Source organism: Rhizomucor pusillus, assembly GCF_041956525.1.
Source record: "Rhizomucor pusillus strain CBS 183.67 unplaced genomic scaffold VTP01scaffold_7, whole genome shotgun sequence".
NCBI lineage: Eukaryota > Fungi > Mucoromycota > Mucoromycetes > Mucorales > Lichtheimiaceae > Rhizomucor > Rhizomucor pusillus.
Genome location: NW_027192149.1, coordinates 442364 through 459214, shown reverse-complemented (window position 1 = coordinate 459214; position 16851 = coordinate 442364). Strand labels below are relative to the sequence as shown.

At 45.3% G+C, this 16851-nt stretch overlaps 7 protein-coding genes across 7 annotated transcripts; 3 read left to right on the top strand and 4 right to left on the bottom strand.

Annotated features, from left to right (window-relative positions):
* Positions 1-1271: 1271 nt before the first annotated feature.
* On the top strand, positions 1272-5930 carry VTP01DRAFT_9652 (uncharacterized protein; the record flags this gene model as incomplete). Its single annotated transcript, XM_069388901.1, has 14 exons — positions 1272-1410; positions 1476-1504; positions 1569-1623; positions 1689-1885; positions 1947-2211; positions 2270-2378; positions 2443-2527; positions 2585-3090; positions 3149-3356; positions 3419-3647; positions 3707-4149; positions 4206-4398; positions 4463-4669; positions 4729-5930. 14 exons carry the CDS (start codon positions 1272-1274, stop codon positions 5928-5930), a joined length of 3867 nt encoding a protein of 1288 aa, XP_069240071.1.
* Positions 5931-6326: 396 nt separating this feature from the next.
* VTP01DRAFT_9651 (uncharacterized protein) lies at positions 6327-8262 on the top strand (the record flags this gene model as incomplete). Its single annotated transcript, XM_069388900.1, has 6 exons — positions 6327-6509; positions 6578-6619; positions 6687-7232; positions 7289-7475; positions 7539-7700; positions 7769-8262. The coding sequence occupies 6 exons, from the start codon at positions 6327-6329 to the stop codon at positions 8260-8262; spliced, it is 1614 nt and encodes a 537-aa protein (XP_069240070.1).
* Positions 8263-8484: 222 nt separating this feature from the next.
* On the bottom strand, positions 8485-9665 carry VTP01DRAFT_9650 (uncharacterized protein; the record flags this gene model as incomplete). The annotated part of the gene is made up of 5 exons (XM_069388899.1): positions 8485-8775; positions 8830-8908; positions 8972-9032; positions 9101-9366; positions 9445-9665. The coding sequence occupies 5 exons, from the start codon at positions 9663-9665 to the stop codon at positions 8485-8487; spliced, it is 918 nt and encodes a 305-aa protein (XP_069240069.1).
* Positions 9666-10527: 862 nt separating this feature from the next.
* VTP01DRAFT_9649 (uncharacterized protein) lies at positions 10528-11973 on the bottom strand (the record flags this gene model as incomplete). Its single annotated transcript, XM_069388897.1, has 1 exon — positions 10528-11973. The coding sequence occupies one exon, from the start codon at positions 11971-11973 to the stop codon at positions 10528-10530; it is 1446 nt and encodes a 481-aa protein (XP_069240068.1).
* Positions 11974-12360: 387 nt separating this feature from the next.
* On the top strand, positions 12361-14328 carry VTP01DRAFT_9648 (uncharacterized protein; the record flags this gene model as incomplete). The annotated part of the gene is made up of 9 exons (XM_069388896.1): positions 12361-12576; positions 12641-12792; positions 12857-12944; positions 13005-13152; positions 13206-13379; positions 13469-13820; positions 13879-13954; positions 14008-14190; positions 14251-14328. The coding sequence occupies 9 exons, from the start codon at positions 12361-12363 to the stop codon at positions 14326-14328; spliced, it is 1467 nt and encodes a 488-aa protein (XP_069240067.1).
* An 81-nt stretch (positions 14329-14409) lies between these two features.
* VTP01DRAFT_9647 (uncharacterized protein) lies at positions 14410-15605 on the bottom strand (the record flags this gene model as incomplete). Its single annotated transcript, XM_069388895.1, has 6 exons — positions 14410-14498; positions 14553-14663; positions 14722-14781; positions 14840-15155; positions 15220-15470; positions 15539-15605. The coding sequence occupies 6 exons, from the start codon at positions 15603-15605 to the stop codon at positions 14410-14412; spliced, it is 894 nt and encodes a 297-aa protein (XP_069240066.1).
* Positions 15606-15991: 386 nt separating this feature from the next.
* VTP01DRAFT_9646 (uncharacterized protein) lies at positions 15992-16517 on the bottom strand (the record flags this gene model as incomplete). Its single annotated transcript, XM_069388894.1, has 3 exons — positions 15992-16297; positions 16374-16460; positions 16515-16517. 3 exons carry the CDS (start codon positions 16515-16517, stop codon positions 15992-15994), a joined length of 396 nt encoding a protein of 131 aa, XP_069240065.1.
* Between the last annotated feature and the right edge of the window lie 334 nt (positions 16518-16851).

Here is a 16851-nt window from a genome sequence, read left to right as displayed (position 1 = left end):
TAAAACATTGTTGCAAAATTGCACAGAACTGAATGCAGTACAAAGCTAAAGGGTGATTCCTATTTGATAATCGTAGTGGTCAACATCTTAAATTGAGCCAATGGCCTCTTCTAGAAGCGTTTCTAAAAGGCTCCAAATGCATTTTTAAGCGCAAAGCTGGGAACACTTCTTATAAAGATGTATCTGGCGATGACCATTTTATCTCTATTTTTTTATAGTATTTCTTGACCAACGCAAAGTTCCCTCTGGCCAGGCGCAAAGTGGGCTGCTATTGGCGCAAAGTCAGTAAGAGAACAGCGCAAAACAATGTCTCCATAAGCGCAAATTATTAGGAAAAATCCTGTATTTTATTTAAAATTCGTTCATTCATGTAATATGCAAAGGATACATTATTTTAGCTAATCATTGACTGATAATTATATATTGCTTTCTCACAGTTGTTTTTAGTACTTTCACATTCCACGCGCAAAACTCCATCCAAGCCTTACACGATAATCTATAACTAACGAAAATGAAGTATTTTGCACTAACAATATCGCTTGTAATTGCTGTTATAGCGATCCAAATAGAGTGAGCTATCTATGTCAGAACCAACCTCATATTGGATGAAGTAATATTCGAAACATTAAAAGGTAATGTTTGCTACGCGTTTCGAGACAGGATAAGGCTGAGCAAACAACCGTTAGAATAAAACTGTAAACATATAATATCTCCAATATTCAGTAATATTTAGCGACAAGACATCGTTGTGCTTTGAACAATTGACCTCAAACATCTTTCGCCATGCTCTGTGATAAGATGAATTTCGAAATGGAGAGTGGAGAGTATGCAGATATGCGTCACTGTGCAGCAGATCCATGTAAAATGTATGCTCTTGATCGGAACTCTCGGGATCAGAAGGCCAAACCATGCGTTTCAAATATGGCAACGTTAGACTGGATTGCTGACAACGAGCGATCAAGTATTATCCTTCCTAAGGGGCAACAGGGTCTCCTTATCTCATCTTCAACTGATGCAATATATCCAGAGAAATCTTTTGAGAATGCAAAGCAGCTTTCCATGTCTCTATGTCCTTATCGTTCTCCACGTTCGCTCGGTCACTGTTGATCACTGTTCTTGTTATCCAGTCACAGAAAATGTGGCACCAGCAACAACAATAATGCAAGATTTGCCTGTCTCCGCCCGCTCCTTTCATTCGGAGACAGACCGTGAGACACTTACATGACGCGTGGTCGCAGTAACCCTGTGTTCGCTTCTTCTTCTTACTCCTTATGAGTTCCGGCGTCAAACCTATCCAAAATTATCCTGTTCACGGCCTTATGCCAAAGCAGGATACGCAGGCTGCCTCGTTTATCAAAAAGTACCCAGAGTATGACGGTCGAGGCACTGTCATCGCTATTCTCGATACAGGTATGAAAGCCGCGATCGCGTCAGGTCACAACGCAATCCGGAAACTGATCGACCGTACCTTAAAGGTGTTGACCCTGGAGCTGCCGGTATGCAGGTACGACTCTTCCTTTCAATATCTGATAATACTGGACGTTCTCCAATAATTGTATCCTTTTTAGGTTACCACTGACGGCAAGCCGAAAATCATTGATATCGTGGACTGTACCGGAGGAGGTAATTTATCGTGGCTGCATTTCTGGTTTGCGACGAACGAATTCGTTTATTTACGTCTTAATTAGGCGATGTGGAGACTACAACTGTCGTCAAGCCAACAGAAGAGGAACGCAACGGCGAAAAGGTTTCCGTTATCAAGGGATTGAGCGGTCGTTCCTTGATCATAGATCCATCCTGGAAGTGCCCTAGTGGTGAATACAGAGTCGGTATTAAGCGAGCATATGAACTGTTCCCATCCGAGCTCAAATCTAGATTGAAATCCGCAAGTATCCAGAGATCTCTAGGAAAAATGAATGATCACAAGTACTGATTGATCCGTGCAGGCACGCCGTGAGAACTTTGAAAGAAAACATTCCCAATTGCTTAGCGAGGCTCAGGAGAAGGTTGCTAGTTTCAAGAAGGCTCATCCGTCAATCGGCGACGAGAAGCTCAAGAACGAACTAGCAGATTTAGAAGCGCGTGTGGATAGTCTTAAGGAATTGATGAAAAACTATGAGGATCCTGGTATCATTCTAGACTGCGTAGTGTTCCATGATGGCAAGGATTGGCGTGCAGTTATCGATATCAACGAATCAGGGGATTTGAGAGGTACGTTTTATGATCGCGCTAAGTATGAAACAGAAATCTAAGAGATGCTGCTCCCTAGGTTTGCCGTGTATGACGGATTACAGGAAGGAGCTACAGTATCATACCTTTGGTGAAGCGGATCTCCTGAATTTTTGTGTCAATATTTATCATGACGGTGACCTTTTAAGGTTTGAAACAGAAATTTTTCTCTGTCATGGCGCAATTTTGCCAACCATTTGAACACTTTTATAGCATTGTTACACTGTCTGGCAGTCACGGAACTCACGTTGCTGGTATCACTGCGGCAAATTTCCCGGATGAGCCAGAACTCAATGGTGTTAGTACTTTACTGACAAGAGGTTCAAAATACGGCTGCTAACAACAATAGAGATAGGTTGCTCCCGGCGCTCAGATTGTATCCTTGCGAATTGGAGATGCACGCCTTGGATCTATGGAAACCGGCCCTGGACTTACTCGGGCTGCAACGCATCTAGCTATCAATAAGGTTGATCTAGCCAATATGTCATATGGCGAATCAAGTAGTTTGCCATCTGAGGGTTACTTCATCCGACTGCTTGCGGAAGAAGCCATCAACAAGTCAGGATGCATTTTTGTTACAAGTGCAGGCAACGATGGACCTTGCTATAGCTCTATTGGTGCACCGGCAGGTCTATCGGCCAGCTTCATCACTGTCGGCGCGTACGTGAAGCACGCTCAGATGCAGGCAGAGTATGCGCTCCTTGAATATGTCAACGAGCGCCCTTACACGTGGTCTTCTCGAGGACCTAGCACGGATGGTTATCATGGCGTTGATGTATATGCTCCAGGCAGTGCTATTACCAGCGTGCCCATGTATGTGCTAAACAAACTCGATCTCAAAAACGGCACGAGTATGTCCAGGTAAGCATATAAGAGCTGTATTGTCAAAATAAGACCTTTCTAATCATGTTACATCTAGCCCGAATGCTTGCGGTTGCGTGGCGTTGCTCCTTTCTGCTCTAAAAGCTGAGAAGAAGCATTACACACCATACCGTGTTAAAACAGCTGTTATTCAGAGCAGCAAGTCCGTTGATGATCCTTTGAATGTCGGATTTATTCAAGTGGAGAAGGCTTGGGAATACTTGGAGGCCCATGAGAAACGCTCTGACCTCGATATCTTGTTTGAGGTAAAGGGGACAAGCAAATATGAACAATGCAATGATCAATTTGCTAAAAACTGACCGAATAGGTTGAAGTCATGAACAAAGGCAGCAAACGTGGTATTTACCTGAGAGAACACGAAGAAAGCACGCAACCACAATACCTTACCGTCAAGATCCATCCCACGTTTATGGGCGAGCAGGATAAGGAAAATCCAAAGTACAACCGTGCCAAATTTGACTTTGAGGCGCGAGTAGCTTTGATAAGCAACTACTCCTGGATCAGTGCGCCTGACTTTGTATATTTGCACTCGGGGGGTATGATATATTTTCTTAGACCGTATGCAATATGGTCACTCATTTACGACACTTGTTAGGTAACGCCTTCCAAGTCAAGGTTGATCCAACCGCTCTCAGCACAAACCAGTTCCATTATGGAGAGATCCTGGGATACGACACCGCCGCCCCCGATAGAGGTCCTCTCTTCCGCATACCAGTATCCGTTGTGAAGCCTATTGTGCCTCAAAATGGATCATTGACCATTAGAAACAAGGAATTTGAGCCTGGAGAGATCATGCGTGAATTCGTTCATGTACCAGAAGGTACTAGCTTCGTAAAACTGGAGCTACGATCCAAAGCGCCTGTGGATACATCGCCTGCTCGTTTCATGTTGCATCTTTTGCAAATCCTTCCACAAAGAAGCCAAAAGCACAAGCAGACTTACACCTTTTTGCTTGGATCGGGATCATACGGCTCATCTACCTCCGACGATCAAGTAGTCAACGTTTGCTTTGCTGTACGCGGCGGATTCAATTTGGAGGTAAGACTAGTTGCAAGTTTCCCGCCGGCTTGAATTAAGCTGTAAGTTCCATATAGATAGCTCTAGCTCAATTCTGGTCTGGCTTGGGCAAGCATGCCGTGGATATCAACGTCGAGTTCCACGGTGTACAGCTTGCTGGAAACTTCGCTAGCAGCCAGGGCGTTGTACATCTCGACCCGGAAGTAACTCGCTTGGACATTGCTGCTCCGGTACGTAGAGAAGAAAAGGTTGAAACAAGCGTTAGTTTCAGTAAGTATTGGAATAATGAGTTGTAACTGGCATTGTGAACGATTAGTCTCACACGTTACGGTAGACAAACTACGCAAGTATCTTCGTCCTGCAGAATCCATCATTGCCCCATTGTATCGCGATAGAGACACTCTTCCAGATGGAAAACTGCTATATTCTCTTGTTCTATCATACAACTTTAAGGTCCAAGCAAACTCTAGTGTGACACCCAACTTCCCCTGTGTCATGAACCAGCTCTATGAGCACTTTTTGGCAGGAGTCTTCGGTATAGGTAGGTTGCAGACGTCTATTGAGGATTTTGAGGAATTGAAATAACTTCATCAAATATAGTTTACGATGCCAACAAAAAGGTGATGGGATACTTTGATGTCTTTGAGCACACCATCAAGCTTGAAAAGAAGGGTGACTACACCCTCAAGCTCCAACTTATGACTGAAGATGAGGGAGTTTTAGAGAAACTCAAAAACTCTGTCTGTGAGCTTGACTTTAATGTCAAGTCTGTGAACTTTAATGTGTTCCGAAAAATGAAGGATGTCTTTGAAAAGGACAAATCCAATGCTACCAAGCTCACGCTCGAAAAACGCGAATCTAAGGCGCTGTTCATCAGCGTGCCATTATCTGATCAGCAATGGATTCCAAAGGAGGCCAAACCGGGCGATGCACTCGTAGGAAATCTCAACTTTACCAGTTCCAAAGTCGATGGTGGCCAGTATACTGCATTGTATGTCATTCCTCCCGAGGTCAAATCCAGTTCAAATGGAAACGACAGCAAGGAAAAAGAGAATGATAAAGAAAAGCTCAAGGCTCAGATGTCAGAATCATTGAAGGAATTGCAAATATCGTATCTGAGCAAGTTCGAACAAGAATCTGCTGCATACAAAGCATTGCTTGCACAGTTGGAGAGCCAAAATGCTGATGACATTGCGCTCCTTCAATACAAGATCAACGCACAGTGGAAGGCTGCAGGCGGTCGTAGCGATTGCTTGGCAGTAAGCGGCAAACTTAAGCAAGAACAGGCGACAGAGATCGTTTGTCTTTGCGACAAGATCCTGTCGCAGATCGATCAAGACAAACTTCACAAGTTCTATGGACAGTATCAAGGAAAAGATGAATCCGAGGATATCAAGGAACAGCGCAAAGAAAATGACAAGCTGAAGCAAAAACTGGTTGATGCTCTCAAGAACAAGGTCGCAGCGTTAGGCAGTGTTGATTCTTCTCAAGCCAACGCCGACTTCGAAAAAGCATATCAGCAGTTGAAAGAATGGATTGGCGAGGAAGGAGCCAATGAATTAGATGCTTGCCTAATCAAAGTCAAGCGCGAGCGAAAGGCAGGACGCGTTGGCAGTGCCTTGAAGATCCTTCAAAAATACATCCAAGAGACTAGCATCAGCAATGAGACATCAGCAGACCTGAAGATAGCCTGGACCGTGCGTCGAGATCTTTTGCAAGAATTAGGATGGCCACTGTGGAGTACTTATGATGAAAAATGGCAGCTTATTCGCGTCCCCCCTGGCGGATTTGCACCCTTCTAGAGAACTACATATTTTGTGTTAAAAAAATCTTAGGAAAGAATTTTTAGTTTCACTGTAGTTGCGATCCAAATTCTGAAGTGATGATACATTTTAAGTGTTGAAGATAGCCCTTGAACTAGGTGCAGTAAACCAAGAAACCAGAAATATATAAAAAGTTCTTTGTCTTTTACCTGTCATGGATTTAGGTTTTTTTTTTCGTCGTTGCCAATGTTTTCAAAAAGGAATGCTGTTGTCTAATATGTAACTCTAATTTTCTCGTTCCAGACAACACACCTCCTGGAATTTGCGCTGTTGTAGTAATCCTTGGATATGCTCACCATTCCCCGTCGTCTTGTCACATATAAATACTGCTGATGTACGAAAAGTGTGGGATATCGTCTGCTCCTCTTTTCAGAAATGACACGTGCATTCTTGCCTCTGGCTGCGTGCGCAGCATTTTTCCTGTCTACGGCTACCTTTGTGGATGCATTTCCATTCAAGTTTGGCAGTTACCGCAAGCTTATTCGCCGTCAAGATGACGATGCAAACACGTGCAACGATCAATGCCCTCTAGGCAACGCCACTTTGGCCGATGAAGCTGTATGGTTTTTTAAGGATAAATCAGACTATTGACAATTCTAGACTAAACTGGATGTCCGCTTCCCTAGCTCTCACATTTCACGGGTATCTTCTTTGGAGATTTCACTACTGTAAGCGTCTCAATTAGCAGACCTATTTTACCATTGTCGTAAGCTCACAATCTACTTTAATATCTAGGGTGGTTCGCAGGATATCCTTGGGCCCTTGGCCGTTGGCGGCAACTTCCATGCTCCAGGATATCTTGTAAACGTTAATCATCCTGTTGACTGCTCTGCTGATTGGCAAAACTCGTTCGGCAGCACTGGTCTTGTTGTCGGCGGTGTTACCGATACCACAGACACTCACGTCCACGGTGATGCCTTTTTGGCCGGTGGCGGTACAGTCGATCAAATCACTGAGCTGGACCCACCTTGCAGCCTTCACTCGGTCGCCGATGCTACAGGTCACATGGACTTTGACGCTACAGAAGACACAGTCAACACTGATCAAGAGTATTTGGCCAGCTTGCAACCCAACCTTGTTATGGATGCTGACGGCGTTATCACCGACCTAGGCAGTACTTCGTGCAGCTACAAGGTCATGACCTTGAACACCTGCAACGACGGCAACTGCAACGTTTCTGCCCAGCCTCTCTCTGATCCCACCCATATGCTCTTTGGCGTGCCCAACTGGAACGGTCCAAGCGGTGACGTTCCTGGACCCACCGACACTGTTGTCATCAATGTAAGCTTACATACCGAGTTAAAAAGGAGGGAAAAATTCACACCTATTTTTCTTAGATTCCTGTCACCGATGGCTCCACCATCGATCTGACTACCAACCAGCCAAGCGCTGGCTTCAACGCATGTCGCACTATCTACAACTTTTACCCAGTTGATAACAATGGCAACTATGATCCTGACGGAGAATTCACCATTAATCGTAGCACTGGCGGTCAGCTCGAAGGCTTTATCCTGGCACCTAGAGGTCAGTCTATGTGATATATGGACATTTTGTTTATATGTTATTCACCCACACATACTGTTACAGCTCACATCCGCGATGGAACCACCGGAGCATTTGCTGGCACCATTGTTGGTCTCGACTATGGCTGGCAAAACGCAACTGCTGGCGTTGGAATCTATGACTATAACGCTGCCGGAGACGGGTGCAGTTCATTTGAGGGCTGCTTCCCTGGTGGCGATGGAGGAGGTAGTAGGTGGTCCAACGGAAAACACAGAAACATTATGAGTTAACCTGTTTCTTCTCTTTTCACGCAGATGATGATGATAATAATGATAACAATGCTACTACGCCTACCACTACACCGACCGATACTGATACAATCTCTTGTACAGATGACCCGGTGCCCACGTCTGATCCCAAGCCTACTCCGACTAAGACCAAGTCCAAGTCCAAGTCCCAGTCCAAGTCCAAGTCCCAGTCCAAGACACCGATCAAGGTTCCCACTCCTACTACGACCACTGTGACCACTGAAACTACTGTTACTGTGACTGCACCCGCCGAAACTGTCTATGTCTACCCCGTTGTTGTTGAAGAAAACGATCCCAAGAAGAAGAAGGAATGGAAGAAGGAACCCAAGAAGGACAAGGAATGGAACAAGAAAGAAGACGAGTGGGACAAGTGGGACAAGAAAGAAGATGAATGGGACAAGTGGGATAAGAAAAAGGACGACAAGAAAGAGGAGTGGGACAAGTGGGACAAGAAGAAAGAAGGCGGCGGCTGGGACGACGACAAGAAGAAGGACTGGTAAATCCTTCCCCAAGACGTGATATTTTGTCGAAAAACGAAGAAACATCCCCACCCATTTGGCTTCTTTTATAAAACCAAAACCACCTCATGCATAATTGGCAAGCCCAAGTAAACAAAATAACTAGCAGTAACACCTCGATCTAACTAATAAATTAAATCTACAACTTGATACCTGTGTATTACAACATGCATTAGCTCGACTACCATTATTTTATTATTATTTTTACACGCTCAATGTATCCAGCACTTTTTCCAAGAGTATGTTTCCTCCCAGAGATTCGATCTCCCTTCGTGCTTCTGCTTCCTTCTTTTGCAAAAACTCGCGCACATATTCAAATGTGCCTGTCCGCGATATGATCTCCAGCGCGTACTTTTTGACTTCGACTGACGTTGGTTTCTGGCTTAGGATATTGAGAAGTTGTCGATTAGAAGTATCTGCGCGTATTGCATGGATAATAGGGAACGAAAATTTGCCTTCTGTCAGATCCTCGCAGAATCCCTTGTTGTGCGAATACTGGACACAACTTTTAGCAAGAATCATGGAAACCTTCTAGTTTGAGCAACTTACTGTGTCTGACTGAAGATTCATATAATCATCACGAACTTGGAAATGGACGCCGATGATATTGACGAGGTAGGTATAATCACTGTACGTGTAATTGCATAAATCAGAACCATGCAGATCAGTGTGGATTATCCTTTCCGCTTACACATCACTTTTGCTTGCAGCTTGCATAAGTCGCACAGCTAACCGAAATAATCCGCTTGTTTCTACGTTTTTTGCATAGGCGTTCATTGATCCTGTAAAATATTTGTCCTGTATCGAATGCGGTACGTACTATTATTGACCATTGCTATGTACTGTTCCTCGGTAGGGCATGTGAGGGTATCTCGCCAGAATAGCTCTGTGCCTTGTCCCTTGTGGAGATTGATCAGCTCTTCTGTGTATATCGTAACCATGTATGGCTGGTTGAGTTTGAGGATTTCTTGCAGTGCAAGAAAATATACGTAGTTTGCACAGTTGATGGTTTGCGGCACTCCGTAAATGTGATGCGCTACAGGGACAGCGCGGCGCAGTACAGAATCATCCTGAACGTCGTCGATCCTAGTTTATTTTGCACATGCTCTCTAGTGAGTTTCTTGCCCGCCACTTTTCTCTGTCTTTCTGCTGGTCACACTTTACATTAAGCTTGCAGTATGAAGCATCTGTACAACATTTGTAATGACTTTAAGGGTATCTGGAGGAACCTGCAACCAGGCATCGAATGCTTCAATGAGTTTGGCGCGGACATCTTTGCCAGGATGATCGCATAGGTAGCGGTATGGTTCGAGGAGCACCTGCTGGCTGAATGTCAGTTGGATGACCAAAGTCAGATCGTTATCGCCAGTCTCCCACCTCCTCATCAAACGATTTCGCACTGTCGTTGTCTGTATCTTGTGTAGTAGTAGGTGGAACTAGCTTATTTCCAAAATAAGTCATTGCGAAAGGACGAGAGTTGCATGGTCAGTGCTCTCGCTAAGCTTACCGTGCCGGGCCACTGGCCTGAATTCGAGCCACGACGAAATTGACATTACGCGCAGCAGCTAGAAGATATATGTGTCCTCCTTTCAACATTATCCCGACCTTTATTCATTTCTCTTCTGTATTTAGCAACTGCATCACTAGTTGACCTTGCAAGTCTAGAGAAATTCCCACGACCGCAACACTTTGGTGGCAATTGGCGAGAGTAGTTCTCGCTACTTGGCGACAAGACCTTGCTTATAATGACGAACGAGAATTACAGCCGGTGTATGCATGGTTGTACCCTTGTATCGATCTGAAGGCTCACATCCTGGGATGCTTCTCAGAGTTTAGTTTTATCTCGTGCGAGCCTTACTGTCTTGCAGCAGAGGGGGGCTTCTCAGCCAATCTATTTCGCCTCTCAGAGCCTGGCAGTGCCCTGCAGAGGCATTTCGGGCCTTTTGGCTTTTTGGGATGGATGCTCAGTAAGCATTTGATCTCGCACACGACGTTTCTATCAAGTGCAATACATTATGTGGTGAGCTTCTCTGCACTGCTGTTGCCGACAGATAAAAGGGACGTCAACAAAAAAAAAGACGAACATCAAATTTAGAGCATAAAGTTCTAGGACTCGATATCCACACTGCTCGGCAACAGGATAATACAATACTTCTTTGTAAACCTCTTTAATGATGCTACAAGACATCATCAAAAGACAACATTGGGCATATACCGAACACAGCTAGAAACATGCATATGAACTTTTTAAGATGGGGATTGATGGCGGTTGGTAGAAAAGGGAGGAGGAAAAGGAGAATCAGGATAAGATGGTGATGAAGGTGAAGAGTTAGTGTGCTGTCCAAACAAAGGAGCAAGCCGTATGCTATCATGATGGGAAGGGAACATATGGGATGCCTGGGACGAGGGCGCGATAGGAGGCGGGGGAGCTTTTTGTATGGCTGGTACAGTTGGATATGACGTGCTATAATTAGACGATGCAGATATACGACGCTGTTGCGGACGTTGGTGAGGATGATGATGCTGATCAAGTTGCGAATGTGCGTTGTTCACGGCATAACTTGCCTCAAGCGACGATGGTGGCGAGGGTCGTTGCAGTTGCTGCACTGCAGTTGCAGTCGCGCTTAATGTACGCAAGGATGATAAAGGGTTAGTGTTGCCCGAAGCTTCGTTGGCACCCAAGATGGTATTTAGCAACGCTGCAGCTGTGGTAGACAATCGATCAGCTGCAGCTGTGCTTGAAGAATGGGTGGCAATGACAGTCTCCAGGTTCTGAAGCACTCTGGATGAATGTGACAGCAAAGAATTGATGTTGTTGACCTCTCGCTGCAGTTCGTCTCTCCTCAACCGGAGCGCCTCTCGCAATTTGCCAGGTTTGAGCAGCAGGCTAGCTGCAACTGCTGCTAGGGCAGCGCTGCTGCTCGCACTATTGTGACTACTGTTGTTGCTGACGTCGGTGGATATGCTATCTGCAATGCTGTCATTGCCACTAGCAGCCATCAGGGTACTCAGCTGTGATAAGAGATCATTGCTATCCTTGTTGGGTGAAAATGGCGACAGAGTTGATTCAGTCAAGTATGATGCCCGTCGAGACGGTTCAGCAGCCGGCAGATCGTTATCAGTGCTTACAGATGCATAGGCTTGATGTGAGGAAGTGACCTCAGAAGACGAGTGTCGACGATCGATAGGATTATCGTAATGATGGCGATGATATGTACAATGCTGCTGATGCATAGACGACGGCGATGGCTGTCGTTGGGATAAATTGACCAAACTAAACCTTTTTCGTCTCTTGATGACGGAACGCTTCAAAGTAATCGGACGTTGGACATTGTGAAGCTTGTAATACAAACCACAAGCATTGCAAATGGTATTGCCGTTGTCATCTCGTCTCCACAGCGGAGTGGTGGTTGTCTGACAATTGAAGCATTTGGTAACTGGCGGTGATGATAGTGGTGGCGGTGGCGGCGGTGAGGAATGACCGCATCCGTTGCAGCGCTCAGCCGGCTCGCGTTGGTTCGTGTCAATGCGAGCAGACGTTCGTGGAGAAGCGGGATGAACAGTATCGTTCGGTTTGCATATAGATGATATATCTTTTGTCGGATCACCGTCCTCGTTTGATGAATGCTTGGTATCTCTGGAAACTGCGTCGTTGGGAGTAGTATTCATGGTGATATTGTCTGCGAGGGCCATACAGAGTGTTTCCCAAGTAGAGTAGGTTTTCTCATGTAAAGAGGGAGAGGAAAGAAGTGTTATGCTATAGGGCACCCTTTTTCTGAAAGTAGTAGTTGGAGGAAGGAAAGGAAAAGAAATGATTGTGTTGCGACAATCACGGTTTCTTTGACACGAGCGAAGAAATGGCGATAAGATAAAGCAATTTGTTGTCCTTATCAACCTCTCCGACCACACCCTCTTATCGTAATCAAGCTGCTTGTCGCCACCAGCGGCAAAGGACCTGCCCAGCCCTTAGGTCCATGCTTGTGTTACCTTGCCTGGCCGTTGTTTTTTTCCGGCTCTGCTTGCCCGTGACAAACATGATTTTCCCCACGCCGCCGTCTTTCACTTCTTTAACCGCTTCTTATGCGTGGCCTCTCTGCAGTGTTATCGCTGCTAATTGCAGCTAGTAGCTCCTTTGCGCTCGACTTTCACTTTGTTGACCAAAGCAATCCCACTCCCGCGTCCGAACGGGCAGTGCCTGACGTCCAAGACCAGGGATACCGTGTCTTGGCGAACGAACGCGTCAAGGGCTACTCAGTGCGTATCAAGGAACCAAAGTCTTGCGAACAGGGTGTGCAGGTAAAATGCAATGTATAACATAGCAGCAGCCGGGAATTGGAGCCTCACAGCAAATTATTGTCAGTACTCTGGATACATCGACAATATCGAAACCGATGACCACTTTTTCTTTTACTTTTTCGAATCTCGCAGAGATCCTGCAAACGATCCATTGGTGTTGTGGCTGAACGGTGGCCCCGGATGCTCGTCCATGATGGGTCTCTGGATGGAACTCGGGTAAGCATGCAGCAAATTTCTGGGCTTAGTGCACAATGCTGATTACAAATAATGCGTAAATTAGACCGTGCCTTGTCAGTGATGGAGGTAACAGCACTGTCCGCAATCCGTACAGCTGGAACGAAGTAGCGAACGTCGTATTTCTGGATCAGGCAAGTATGGATCGATAAGGCAATAACCTTGTCTTGGTCTAACCCAATCTTGCCCCGCAGCCCGTAAACGTCGGATATAGCTACGGCAAATCAAAGATCAGGACCTCAAAGGATTCTGCTCGCGATGTCTATGCATTCTTGCAACTTTTCCTTGACGAATTCAAGCAGTATGCTGATAATCCTTTCCATATCTCCGGCGAATCTTACGGTACGTCACATGATCTGTTACATGAAACTTCGTCTCATCTATCTTTGCTGTAGGCGGCCACTACTTGCCTGCTCTCGCTGCTGAGATTCTGCATCAAAACAAGCTGGTCGAAAAAAGCGGACATTTGCCCCTCAAGTTCGAGTCCATGCTAATTGGCAACGGCTGGACTGAACCACGTACACAGTACAAAGGCTACGAGGAATATTCATGCGCTAACGACAGTGCATGTAAGCTACAGAAATCTAGCAATTTGATCTATACTGATTATGCTCATCTAAATTGCTTCTGACCTGCGTAATCAAAAATACAATAATAGATAAGCCGCTCTTTGACGAGCAAGAATGTGCTCACATGCGAGAGACGTATCCTCGCTGCAAAGCCTTGGCTACCCTCTGCTACAACTATCCTTCTGCCGTTACTTGTGTCCCTGCTTCGCTGTACTGCCAGAAAACACAGCAAGAAAACTTTGGAAAGACCGGATTGAACCCGTACGATATTCGACGCCCTTGCGCCGGAGATAGCGGCTTGTGCTACGATGAAATCGATTGGATAGAAACCTACGCGAACCAGCCCGAAGTGCGCGCTGCATTGGGTGTCGACTACGAAGCTGGAAACTATACCGGATGTGATGATTCCGTAGGATACCGATTTGCTTTGACTGGTGACGGGTAAGCTTGAACATTTCGTTTGAAATTCCTTCAAAGAGATTAATCGTATCCGATGTAGCAATAAAGACCATTCGCCTTTTGTTGCACAGGCTTTGGAGGAAGGCGTACGTGTTTTGCTTTACGTCGGTGATATGGCAAGTACTCGATCCGTTGCAAGCACTGGTGCCATTTTAACGTTTAAACTTAGGACTGGATTTGCAACTGGGTCGGTAACCTGGCATGGTCCTTGGAAATGAAGTGGTCTGGTCAAGAAGAATACCGTGCATCCAAGGAAGAAGAATGGCATAACAAGGCTACAGGAGCCGCAGCTGGTCTTGTTCGTCGTGCTGGCAACTTGACATTCGCTCGCGTTTTCGATGCAGGACACATGGTACTTGGACAGCAATAGCTTAAGTCTTTGATATGCGATTTGCTGACAGTTATATTCTAGGTCCCATACGATCAACCTGAGAATGCTTTGGACATGTTTGCCCGCTGGTTGGAAAACGAATTGTTTGTTAGCAACTAAGCAATCAGGCTTATTTATTTTTTATGAAATCGTTGTGCGATGTATACATAAACATTGTGTCCTGTCCAAAATTTATCGTTATTACTCAATTCCCAACTGCGCTGCAAAGGACAATGCGACCTTTGCAGCTAGCTTTCTCCGTTCGTCGTCTGGTAAGTTTTGTCCTTGTTCTGCGACTTGTAAACATTCCGCTGTGGGTGCAAGATGCCTTCCTTCCAACTTACCTCGCAGAGCCTGCATCGTCTGAAGTGCCTTATCCAGTCCATCCTCCTTATCAATATCGCCAAATAATTGCTGCTGCATCTGCCGTATCTCGCTTGCAGAAGGCATATCGTCTGTATTGCATGTACTAAGTTTTGACTAGTCTTGCCAGCAATATATCTAGTACCTTACCTAGACCATCTTCTTCTTCTGCCTTGTTAAGTTTGTCATCGAGTTTCAATTGACGTAGTTCTAGACAACAGCCGTTCGTCAATCATCGTAACCTGAGGATAACTCTACAAATGCTTACCTCGATACAAATCGTCGTCATCTTCATCGTAGGGGGTATTCTCTCTTTGCGGTCGTGCATTTGCATCCTGCTCCTTTTGCTTCATGCCATCCCACATATTTGTCTGCAAAACATCTACAGCAAGGTCCCAACCAGCCTTGTCCAGAGGCTCCACAGTCTTTTGTTCCAGATCAACGTACTCGAACTCGTGATCCAAGCACCAGTCCTCAAATGCCTCGCTTCCTGATCCAGCCCCTGTGCTGACGCATAAACGGATGGCAGGTGCACATTTATCCAAGAACGGCAGCCATGCCTTGATACCTTCGAATGTCTCGGGCTATGCCATAAAATGTCAATCCTCCAATTGTACATTCTTTTTATTGCCTGTTCCCCACACTTGCCTCCTTTAGACTGCAAACGTAGACAAATGCATCCACTACTTGACCGATTGCGTTCTCTTCCTTGGCATATCCGTTGACTTGCTCAGCAAGGTCCTTTTCAAGCACGTCCAGCCAGAAAGTAACGTCGGCAGTGTAGTACTTGGTATCGATCGTCCATGGAATGTTGAGCCCAGAGTGCTTTCCTTCATTCTTTTTCAATTGATCTTGGACATGCTCCTCTGGAAACTCAAGGTCGGACGCCTTGTATATGCCTGCAAGTTATTAAAGGAAAAGCATTGTCAACCTACGCTCATGTCTTTTTCCAACTCTGAGGGATTACCCCTAACAAACTCGAGAACGCATCCGTTGTCGGGTCCAATGACAAGGATCTTATTCCTTGAAGTCATCAAGCGAGAGAGGGGACTGAGTTAGTGGACCATGAAATGGAACTTATCAACACATGTCGGCCAAAGATAACCCGTAAGCAACATGATCATATACAAAGGCACTCCTAATCTATGACCATCACCAGGGCATATTATATAAAGTATATAAAAGAGACCAGCCAAATTGCCAACTGACAAATTCAAGCTAGTTCCTTGCACATCTGTGATGACTGATATTGATATACTAGATGACTTTTTCTTTTCTGTACAGTGATCACACAGTGGCAGGTCATGGATAAAAAATAAAGACAGACAAAATGAAAACGGACGCGCGCGCACACGGAAAATATCGATCGGTCGAGGGAGGGTGGGATTGCAGGGTACGAGGAAACAGGTTACACATCTTTTTACATCTTTTTACCCATCTTTGTCTTGCCAATCAAAGACTTGTGGATGTGAGGAAGGACACCGCCACCAGCAATGGTTGCCTTGATCAACGTATCTAGTTCTTCGTCGCCTCGGATAGCAAGCTGCAAATGTCGCGGGGTGATACGTTTGACCTTCAAATCCTTTGTCGCATTGCCGGCAAGTTCCAAGACTTCAGCAGTTAAATATTCCAGAATCGCTGCAGTGTACACTGCTGCCTTTGCTCCCACGCGTGCGTTGTGTCGGCTTTTCTCCTTGAGATAGCGGTGAATACGACCCACAGGGAACTATGTAACATCGTGAAAATTTTGGTAAATTCAAACGCGTGTTTTAACCTTGCTGCATTCATCATTCAAAACCTGCCTGAAGACCTGAACGTGCCGATTGCGATAGAATTGGAGCTCGCTCCTTCTTCTCTTGCTGTACATTAGAATCTGGTGCCTTGTCAGCCTAGATGATTTATTAGATCCAGGTACAACATCTAATAAAGTCATAGTCCCATACCATTATGTTTAAGTTGTTGATCTGGTGATCGTAAAGTCTTGGTTTGTTGAAAGGTTTTGAAAGATCTGGGTCGTGGAAAAGGAAAGAGTTTTTTCCCTTCTCTTTGGAGAGCTTTCGTGAATGATAAAAATCGACAAAGTCCGATCATGCCTTCCACTACGATTCTTGACTATCGACGAATTATGCATACTCTTCACTGTATGTACAACTATGCTGTAACTTACGTGTTTTGAACCTTTTTTTATCAACGCTCAATACTTTGTAAGATCGATTAAAAATGTGTGAGATAGTCGGTAAAATTTCTTCTTGTCACTAAGCTCAGGCTGCTGCGTGGATT